This window comes from Lampetra fluviatilis, chromosome 62 (assembly GCF_964198595.1).
Source record: "Lampetra fluviatilis chromosome 62, kcLamFluv1.1, whole genome shotgun sequence".
Classification (NCBI taxonomy): Eukaryota; Metazoa; Chordata; class Hyperoartia; order Petromyzontiformes; family Petromyzontidae; genus Lampetra; species Lampetra fluviatilis.
In genome coordinates this window covers 5,375,843-5,386,626 of record NC_136336.1, presented here as the reverse complement: position 1 = coordinate 5,386,626, position 10,784 = coordinate 5,375,843, and the positions used below count along the sequence as shown (strand labels likewise).

At 51.0% G+C, this 10,784-nt stretch overlaps 1 protein-coding gene across 2 annotated transcripts in view; it reads left to right on the top strand.

Moving 5' to 3' along the window:
• Window positions 1–2,648: 2,648 nt before the first annotated feature.
• LOC144951359 (integrin beta-5-like) overlaps window positions 2,649–10,784 on the top strand; it is a 44,007-nt gene continuing 35,871 nt past the window's right edge. The window contains exons 1-5 of one of the 2 annotated variants that reach the window (XM_078881578.1): window positions 2,649–2,873; window positions 6,427–6,530; window positions 7,450–7,681; window positions 8,987–9,236; window positions 9,881–10,049. In XM_078881578.1, the coding sequence (XP_078737704.1) occupies window positions 2,792–2,873; window positions 6,427–6,530; window positions 7,450–7,681; window positions 8,987–9,236; window positions 9,881–10,049 (837 nt within the window). In that variant the 5' untranslated portion in view covers window positions 2,649–2,791. The remainder of the gene's footprint in view (window positions 2,874–6,426; window positions 6,531–7,449; window positions 7,682–8,986; window positions 9,237–9,880; window positions 10,050–10,784) is intronic. The other variant, XM_078881577.1, reaches the window with a different exon arrangement.

Sequence of the window (10,784 nt, the reverse complement as noted above, 5' to 3'; positions counted from 1 at the left end):
GGGAGCGCACCAGGGCGGATTTGCGTCACCAGACAGGAGGCTCGCACCCCCCACAGCCAGAAACCACCCCCCACCACCACTACCCCCCCCACCACCACCCCCCCCACCACTACCACCACCCCCCCCCCCACCACCACTACCCCCACCACCCCCCACCACCACTACCCCCACCACCACCCCACCACCACTACCCCACCACCACTACCCCCTCACCACCACCACTACCCCCCACCACCCCCCCCACCACTACCCCCTCACCACCACCACTACCCCCCACCCCACCACTATCCCCCACAGCCAGCACCCCCCACCACCACTACCCCCACCACTACCCCCACAACCACCACCATCTCCCCCACCACCACCATTTCCCCCAACACCACCCCCTCACCACCACTACCCCACCACCACTACCCCCCCACCACCACCCCCACCACCACCACTACCCCCCACCCCACCACTACCCCCCACAGCCAGCACCCCCCACAGCCAGCAAACCACCCACCACCACTACCCCCCCCACCACCACCACCCCCCCACAGCAAGCAACCCCCCACCACCACCCCCCACAGCCAGCAACCCCCCACCACCCCCCTCACCACCACCCCCCACCACCACCCCCACCACCACCACCCCCACCTCCACCCCCCACACCTCCACCACCCTCCCCCCACCCCCCGGCTCCTACCTCATCACCACCACCACTAGAATTAAAGAGACCCCTGCTGCTACTGGAACTGCTCGCTGTTGTATTGTTGTGTGTGTTAGTTAGTCTGTTGTTATTGCCACCACCGCACCTACGATTTAGCACGGGTTGGCTACGTACGGTGCGAAAGAAGTTTAACATACGTAGTGGGCTCTCAGCGAGACAGAGATGACCGTAGTCGAGGCACACTTGTTTATTTAACCAAAGGGCGGTAACACAATACTTGAAGGGGTAACGGGCCCCTTCACCCGTACTCAATGGGAAACACCCCTAGCACTTTCCATTTAAAGCTTTCGTGACTGCAGGGATTCATCTTCTTGGTTCTTTCGGTAAAGTCACGTAGAAGGGAAGTAATAAAATAATAAAAATAAAACATAATAAAATAATAAAAATAAAACATACAGCGGCAGCAATTATTTTATTATGTTTTATTTTTTAATTATTTTATTACTTCCCTTCTACGTGACTTTACCGAAAGAACCAAGAAGATGAACCCCTAGCACTATCACCTGACTGATCTTACTCCCAGTCCTCCGCTAAGAGTGCTAGGGGAGGCTATCTGATCCGGCCCTGGTCAACCAGACCGGCGCTTACAAGAGCATCGGTCCTGAAACTCTTAGGGCCGCGCCACTGGCTTGCCCTGCCCGGTCCTGAGAAGGACAGCGAGCCAGGGGAGTTCCAGGGCCTATCTGCCGGTCTTCAGTCTTCACTGGTTTAAGCTTCTAACACACTGGCCTCGAGCCCTCTGGCTCCCCGCCTTTTATACGAATCGCCTCCGAGGGGTGGGGGCTATGGGGGATCACAGCACCACCCATAGCCCCCCAGGGTTAACCGTTGCGGACGTGGATGTAGACACCCCTGTGTGTGTCCCCTTCCCTTCCCGTAACCACCCCTACACAATGTGCCTGTGTGTGTTGAACTTCTTTCGCACCGTACGTAGCCAACCGTGCTAATTGGAGGTGCCGGGGGAAGACAAACTATGGGTCTCTGTGTGAGTCTATGGGTCTCTGTGTGAGTCTATGGGTCTCTGCGTGGGTCTGTGGGTTTCTGTGTGAGTCTATGGGTCTATGTGTGAGTCTATGGATCTGTGTGAGTCTATGGGTCTGTGTGAGTCTATGGGTCTCTGTGTGAGTCTGTGGGTCTCTGTGTGAGTCTGTGGGTCTCTGTGTGAGTCTATGGGTCTCTGTGTGAGTCTGTGGGTCTCTGTGTGAGTCTATGGGTCTCTGTGTGATTCTATGGGTCTCTGTGTGAGAGGGGTGGTGGTGGGGGGGGTGGTGGTGGGGGGGTGGTAGTAGTGGGGGGGGGTAGTGGTGGGGGGTGGTGGTGGGGGGGGTAGTGGTGGGGGGGGGTAGTGGTGGGGGGGGGAAGTGGTGGGAGGGGGTAGTGGTGGGGGGGGTAGTGGTGGGTGGGGGATGGTGGTGGGGGGTAGTGGTGGGGGGGTGGGGGTGGTGGGGGGGGGGTAGTGGTGGGGTGGTGGTGGGGGGTGGTAGTAGTGGGGGGGGGTAGTGGTGGTGGGGTAGTGGTGGGAGGGGGTACTGGTGGGGGGGGGGGTAGTGGTGGGGGGGAGGGAAGTGGTGGGAGGGGGTAGTGGTGGGGGGGGGGTGGTGGGGGGGGTAGTGGGGGGGGTAGTGGGGGGGGGGGTAGTGGTGGGTGGGGGTAGTGGTGGTGGGGTAGTGGTGGTGGGGTAGTGGTGGGGGGGGTGGTGGGGGGGGTAGTGGGGGGGGTAGTGGTGGGGGGGTAGTGGGGGGTAGTGTTGGGGGGGGGTAGTGGTGGTGGGGGGGGTAGTGGTGGGGTAGTGGTGGGGGGGGTAGTGGTGGGGGGGGTAGTGGTGGTGGGGGGTGGTTTCTGGCTGTGGGGGGTGCGAGCCTCCTGTCTGGTGACGCAAATCCGCCCTGGTGCGCTCCTCCCCCCTAAATCACCACCACCATCATCATCACTTCTCATCGTCTCCCACCTCGTCCTAGCCCCGTGTCGTGTGAAATGTCGTGGCTCTGAGCTACCCTCCTCCTCTTCATCATCATCTTCTTCTTCCATCATCCTCGTGGTGGTTGTTGTTGTTGTTGGTGGTGGTGGTGTTAAAGAGACATGGGTCTCCTTGCTACTGCTGCCTTGCAACAACAACAGCTGATGGTGCTGCTGATGCTGCTGCTGCTGCCGCTGTTGAAAGGTGCGATTCTTGTACATTGTGCCGCTGAGTGTAACACTATTCGATATGATGATGATAATAATAATGATGATGCTGTCAATGTTTAACGTGGGACTAGGGGTTTGATAACAACTGCATTGACTGATGTACAGTGCACATCAATAACACGTGTGTGGCTCACTTACAGTACAGTAGTGGTGTCTTGCTACTAACAAGTTAGTAACTTTTAAAGTTAGTAACTTTTAAAGTTAGTAACTCGTGTGTTTGGTTAACACGCAACCCAATTAATAAACACGGCAACTGATTTAATAACTTGCGCATGAATAACTTCTTAGCACAGTAACTAATTGATAAATGCAATAAACATTCTTAATTTGATGTTTAGCATATAATTAACGCGTTAGTTATGCAATAATAAACACACCCATTCGTAAACAAACACATGAATAACTCATTAACACGTTAGGAACTCATGCAATTATGAACACACAAATCCAGCAATACTTAGTGCGCATTCATAACGTACAGCAATAACAATAATGACGGTATATGTACATATTGATGAAGTAATGTGCACTTTAATTACTTTTACACACACTATTTACTTATGCATAACTCCTATAAATGACCACAAAGGTTTATTGTTATTTGGAATTGCTCGCTTCCCTCCCGCCTAAGGAATGTGGAATTTCCGTCGCCGGCTCAACGGGATATGATCACTAACTCCATGCTCGATTGAGCGGGAAGCTACTGTGACTTCCGAAAAGCATGGAGGTTAACAGTAAACACATGGGCCAGGGTTAGGCGAGATGTTAACTACCTCGCCTGGTATACAGGAGGTCGTGGGTTCAATCTCGACCCTGACGCCTGCTACTGTATATTTGGAGTTTGTGTGTCTCTCTCTGTCATCATCATCACGGTGGCTAGGAGATGTTAACTACCTCGCCAGGTATGCAGGAGGTCGTGGGTTCCATCCTGATCCTGACGCCTGCTGCTGTATATTTGAAGTTTGCGTGTCTCTCTCATCATCATCATCACCACGGTGGCTAGGAGATGTTAACTCCCTCGCCTGGTATGCAGGAGGTCGTGGTTCGATCCCGACCCTGACGCCTGCTGATGTATATTTGAAGTTTGCATGTCTGGCCATGTCTCGCACCCCCAGAAAGGGCATGTCACACCCCCAGGGGGTGCGTGCACCCCAGGTTTAAGAACTACTGCTCGAGGAGATAGAGCGCCTGACATCTTCTCGTGTGCAGGTGATGAGATGGATTTCCTTTTTTTACATCTCAGAACTGCGAGAGATGGGTACGGCTTGGAGGAGGCCTTCGTCCAGCAGTGGATTGATCGTGGCTGATGTGGCCAAGGATTTTATAATGACCCACTTAACATGGGTCAACGGCAGCGATTTCAGCCGCACCACCCCTACATAATAATAGGCTCAGTCAACCATTCTACACAACAAAGACTCATTTCTTGGCAGCGAGTTAAGCCGCACCACCTCTACATAATAATAGGCTCAGTCAACCATTCTACACAACAAAGACTCATTTCCTGACAGCGATTTCAGCCGCACCACCTCTACATAATAATAGGCTCAGTCAACCATTCTACACAACAAAGACTCATTTCTTGGCAGCGAGTTAAGCCGCACCACCTCTACATAATAATAGGCTCAGTCAACCATTCTACACAACAAAGACTCATTTCTTGGCAGCGAGTTAAGCCGCACCACCTCTACATAATAATAGGCTCAGTCAACCATTCTACGCAACAAAGACTCATTTCTTGGCAGCGAGTTAAGCCGCACCACCTCTACATAATAATAGGCTCAGTCAACCATTCTACACAACAAAGACTCATTTCCTGACAGCGATTTCAGCCACATCATCTCTACATAACAAACAGGCTCAGTCCCTTTTACACGCACCATTACATCATCCGCACCCAGTTTACACAACAAAGGCCCATTCCTAGCAGCGTGCTTCAGCCGCACCGAACCTCACAAAAATAATATTCAGGGCCTACCTTGGCCCTCCCACCCTCAACCAGTATATATACCAGAGGTGGGACAAAGTCATTGTTATGCAAGTCCAAGTCGAGTCGCAAGTCATCAAATTCATGACTCGAGTCTGACTCGAGTCCAAGTCACATGACTCGAGTCCACATCTCATAGGTGGGACAAAGTCATTGTTATGCAAGTCCAAGTCGAGTCGCAAGTCATCAAATTCATGACTCGAGTCTGACTCGAGTCCAAGTCACATGACTCGAGTCCACACCTCTGATATATACAAATACTGTGTTCTTGGAATTTCTCTCACTTGATACAGCTATCGTGCTGTGACGGTTCCACCTGAAGACGGAAGCTTGTGTTGCCTCCGAAACGTCGTGATTTTATTTTTATTTTACTTTTATTAATTTAGATTTTTTTACCTACGTGACTTTCCCGAAAAAACCTAAGAATATGGGTCAACGGCTCAATCACATGCCAAAGTTGGTCCAGCGTTGCTTGTTTACTGGGATGACACTCGCCAATGAAGCTGCAGGGGTGTACAATCGTTGGCATACGTTTCCATTTGATTTTATAAACCCATGGGCCCAAGGCCGTAGCCATGGAGTCAACATTGGGGGGACCAAATCTTCCAGGGGGTCTAGCCCCCCCCCCCCCAGAAAAAAACCATTTTTGAAAACAAATTTCCTGCCTAAAATATTAAAAAATTCACTAACACGTGGAATGGACTTTGTTTTATAATAATGTCAAATAGTGTATTGTATTACATTGCTCTGTTTTTTAATTTTTTACATTTTTTTGTTTCATTGTATGTAATGACAGAGATTAGGGATTGATAAAGTACAACCATAACCAGAATCATATGAACAGAAATCTATGCATTGTTATATGAAGACAAGTCCAGATATTGTGGCCAAGGTTTAGCAAATTTTTATTTTTATTTACATAGCAGAGAATTTTTTTAAAAATATTGTTTATAGCAATATATTGGCGGGGACATTTTGAACATATATGAATTTTGGGGGGGATGTGTTGGAGAGGATGTGTCCCCCCCAATATATATTATAATTACGGCCCTACATGGGCCTGTAGCTGCGCTTGTTTTGTGACGACAGCAGTGTGACGATTCTGATTTGTTTTCCTCCCATCCGTGCGCCAGTGCCTCCTGTCGCATTGGAGATTCGAGCATTTGTCCTGTCTGCGTGCGTTTGTTTGCACGCGTCTGCATTTCGTCCCATTTCTGTTGTTGTAACTTCCTGTGGTTTGCGGTTTTATTCATAGTCCCATGCAATATCGACTGCAAAAAAAAGGAAGTTAGGCATGAGACGGGACAGATTTGGCGGCAAAACGAGCAAACTTATCTGGGTACACGACCACTGTGGAGATGGAGCGATGAGAGGATGCCACGTACCAAGAGTCGGATGCATTGCGTTTTCTTGAAGGACCACGAGGGTTCTTGACAGTATAGGAGGAGCCTGTTCCCTGTTCTTCATTGAACAGTGGGATAGACCACAGTTTGTGATGGTGATGAACAATAAACACGTGGCTCTGTGTGTGTCTTTGCAGATGGCGCACAAGCGGTTGAGTTGAATCCGTGTGTGTACGGAGGGGCCGAATCATGCCAGGAATGTCTGCTGTTGCACCCGGATTGTGGCTGGTGCCAACATGAAGTGAGCATCTCTAGACTTGAAGTTTTCGTGACTGCAGGGATCCGTACTCTTTGGTTCTTTCGGTAAAGTCACGTAGGTATAAAATAAAACAAAATAAATTAAATCACGACGTTTCTGGCGCAACACAAGCGTCCGTCATCAGGTGGGACAACCACAGCAAGAAACAATTGCTGAAGTGGGCAAAAGCGCTGCCGGCTCCTCCCCCCCCCCCTCTCTTACCTATGTAGCCTCTTGTTACAGCAGCCCTTTTGCCCACTTGAGCAATTGTTTCTTGCTGTGGTTGTCCCACTTGATGACGGACGCTTGTGTTGCGCCCGAAACGTCGTGATTTAATTTATTTTGTGTTATTTTATACCTACGTGACTTTACCGAAAGAACCAAAGAGTATGAAGTGAGCAGCAAAAGTTTTTTTTTACGTATATCGCCCCCTACTGGCAAATGAATACACATGCTGCGTATACCTTCTGCTGTACAGGGACAGCTGCTGCTGGGGGGCCCTTGGCTAGACTGCAGCAGAGCATTGGAATGGTTGAGATGAGATTTTTATGGAAGGTGCTTTGAGTTTCTGAGACACTTGACCCTTTCCCGTTCCGAGACGTCTGCAAGTTGCAGGGTGGGTGTCCCGTTCACCGCCGAATCCCAGAACACGCAGGCGATAAGTGTTAATTTTATTAAGAGACGCGTAGTAGTCCCGCTGCTTTTAAAGACATTGTACTCACCGCAGAGAACTTGTGCGACACGACCGCTGCACTCTACGATAGCTGGCGCCAAACTGCCACACGCCCTCCCGTATGGCCCGTTACTTCCGATTCGTCGTTCCGTCCCGTTGAAGCGCCAAAGTTGGGGGCGTAAAGAGCCCAAGAACTTGAGCCGATCAAATCCTTTTTCAGCCTAAACTCTCCTTTCCCTTCTCGCGCAGGAGTTCAGGGGCAGCCCCGCGGGAGGCCTGTCACGCTGTGACCTGGTTCAGCGCCTCCTGCAGGCCGGCTGCCCCGCCGAGCAGATCGAGGCTCCCAGAAGCCGGCGGTCGATCACGAAGGATAGGCCGCTGAGCGAGAAGTTGGACACTGCGGCAGCTGGCGGCGGCGGCGGCGGTTTAGCGGCTGTGGTGCAGCAGTCGCCGCAAGCCGTGACTCTGAATTTGCGGCCCGGTGAGTCCACGGTCTGATGAGAGTTGGGGCGGGGTGAGAGGTGAAATAATTGCACCAGAGCCCCAAGTTCAGGGCATTGCGGGCCTCTACATGAAATACAAAGCAATTGATTTTATATTTCATGCGAAGTGATGGGGGGGGGCTCCCACACGTGATGTTCCGTGGCCCTAAATTTCCCTCCCAAGGGCCTGGTCTTATCCCTGATGGTGTTGGATGGTTGTGGACGTCCCAGCTCTGTCGCACGCACCATGCTCATTAAGAATCTCATTCCACCTGCTGCTGTCAGTCTGGCCACGTACTATGTAGTTGGAGTACAGCTGGCAATGGGAAGACCGGGCATTAAACATTCAGTTGGTGGTTGACTCGGCTATTCATCCGTCTAGAGTTGATCAAATGAGTACCACTTTGTGGGAAGTTATGAATAATCGGGCTGTGGGTTTCCACATTCCTGTCACAAGAATGTAATTTCCACCGCTTGCTAAGTGCGGTAAACAGCCGGTGGGCATCTCCCTATGTTCACCAGTGTGTGAAATCACTTGGTGCATTGTGCATGTGTGCAATGTTTAGAAAGAACGTTGTTTACAAGCGTAAAATAAAGTAGACATATCACTTTGTTGATAAGTAGTCAAACGATGACTCGAATATCTTTATTTATTTATTTAAAACATTGTGAATGTGTCTTTGCGACGTTTAAACATATTCTGCGTGTCTAGACACCCACGATGCGCACAGTGGCTGCTCTCCTCCCTGCTCTAAACACTCGTCTGTGATCCCACGACCTCACCAACACAAGTAGTCAAAACACTGGTAGGAACGTTGGGTTGCTCGGTCAATGGCCAGGGTCAACGGCGGCGTGCTGTATTCCGCAAATATGCCCGACTGTGAGGGCGGGCACAAGCCGGCGTGAGTAGGTTAAACGTTGAGTTTTATTAGGGCACCACGGGGTGACCATCCCCTCCCCACCCATCCCCACCCCTCCAACCCCCCACCCAGAAACCACCCTCCCACCCTCCCCACCCTCTCCACCCCTCCCCACCCTCCCCACCCAGCCCCTCCCTCCCTACCCAGCCCCTCCCTGCACGACGGACGGACGGACACAATAATCCCCTGTGGGCTGGTGTAACCAGGAGGTTCCTACCAGTATGAATAGTCAAAGGTGCAATTTTTACTTACACATTTTGTTGGTGTCTCTTTGCGACGTTTAGAGATATATACATTGGCCGTTTGGACACCCACGATACCCAGAGTGTCTGCGCTCCCCTCTGCTCTAAACACTCGTCTCTGATCTCGCAACCTCACCAACAGGGGACCCCGTGAGCTTTGAAGTTCGGGTTCGCCAAGTGGAAGACTACCCGGTGGACATCTACTACATGATGGACCTGTCTCTGTCCATGCACGACGACCTGGCCACCATGCAGCTGCTCGGCTCCCGCTTGGCGGCGGAGATGGCGGGACTCACCAGCAACCTGCGTCTGGGCTTCGGCTCGTTTGTTGACAAACCGGCCTCTCCCTACGCCTTCTCGGCGCCGGCGTACCTTCACAACCCTTGCGCCGGGTGAGAAGCCGCAAGTGCGCACGCACGCACGCAGGTGTGTACGTACGTACGCGTGTGCACGCCTCTCGGTGGACACGGAACAAAGGATGAAACAGGATGCCCATTCCGGCCAGGTCTGCCGCACGGTGCGTGAATTCGTGCAAACGCTTTGATGTTAACACTCTTATCGATTTGTTTCATTATTTTTTCACGTGGTGGGATTTGAGTAAAGGTTGTAGTGGTCGACCGGTGGCTCAGTGTAGTTGGTGGGGTGGCCACGATATGCCAATATACTATGATACATCATACGGGCTAACGTCCACAGCAACCGTCATATTGTCCGTTTTGCTAAGCGTCATTGTATCAATTTCTAGCTGTTACCTGTTCGTTTAGTGCCGAGCCACAAACAATGACTGCGCATTCTAGATTTGAAGTTTACATAAATTGGTCCTGCACTTAACTGGCCCAAAGTTGCCCTCCAATAGTTCTGAGTGGATACCATGTCTCATGACGTCATCCCGACAGCACAATCGGCATCAATCTTGGGAATTTTTAAACAAAACGAAGCCCACGGAGCCACGTTATTTGCCGTGCTCTTCTCACTTCGGTTGAGTGACAGGTGGCACCCCCCCCACCCCCCGCTGCCCCATGTTCTCACCGAGCAGGTACAAGCGCTTCCCGAAGTGCGTGCCGTCGTTCGGATTCCGCCACCTTCTCTCGCTCACCGACGAGGTGGACCGCTTCAACGAGGAGGTGAAGCGTCTCAACGTCTCCCGCAACAAGGACGCCCCGGAGGGTGGCTTTGATGCCATCATGCAGGCCGCGGTGTGCGGGGTGCGTTGCGCCGCAGTGCGGTTACACACAACAACAACAACCACAACAACCGCCATTTGCCACTAAGTGGCGGTGACGTCACCGCGACGCGCACACACACACACACACGCGCGTGATGTTCACTCGCCAGGTCAATGTTTAATGCCCCGTCCCGTGCGCCGTTATCTTGGCGTGGTCTGGGACGCTTTTGTTGGTGTTCTTGCTGCCTTTCCCAAGCGTGATGAATCTGACTTCTATGAATAATTAATTTTGTATTTAATTACGTTGCGCGGCCTGCTTATCTTTTTCTCTGTTTTTCACTCCTGTCGTGTGCACGGTGCGTAACACAGTGAAACCTTGGATTGCGAGCATAATTCGTTCCGGAAACGTGCTCGTAATCCAAAGCACTCGTATATCAAAGCGGATTTCCCCGTAAGAAATGATGGAAACTCAGATGGATTCGTTCCATAACCCAAAAAATTTCATGTAAAAATTATGAATACAAAATACCTTTTTATATTTTTATTATTAAAATTGAATATAAAGTAATAAAATTTATTCATTACATTTAATTGTGGGTGGTGTGATGGAGACGAGAGAGACGAGAGGAGGAGGGGGCCCATTGTTGCAATACAGTTACTAAAGAACAGTCACTACACTTGGACACAGAATAATAAAATGCTTTACGCACACTCACGTGGTCACAACACTATAGTAAACAGTATACGCTCGCACGGATGTTGACTATACGAGTGA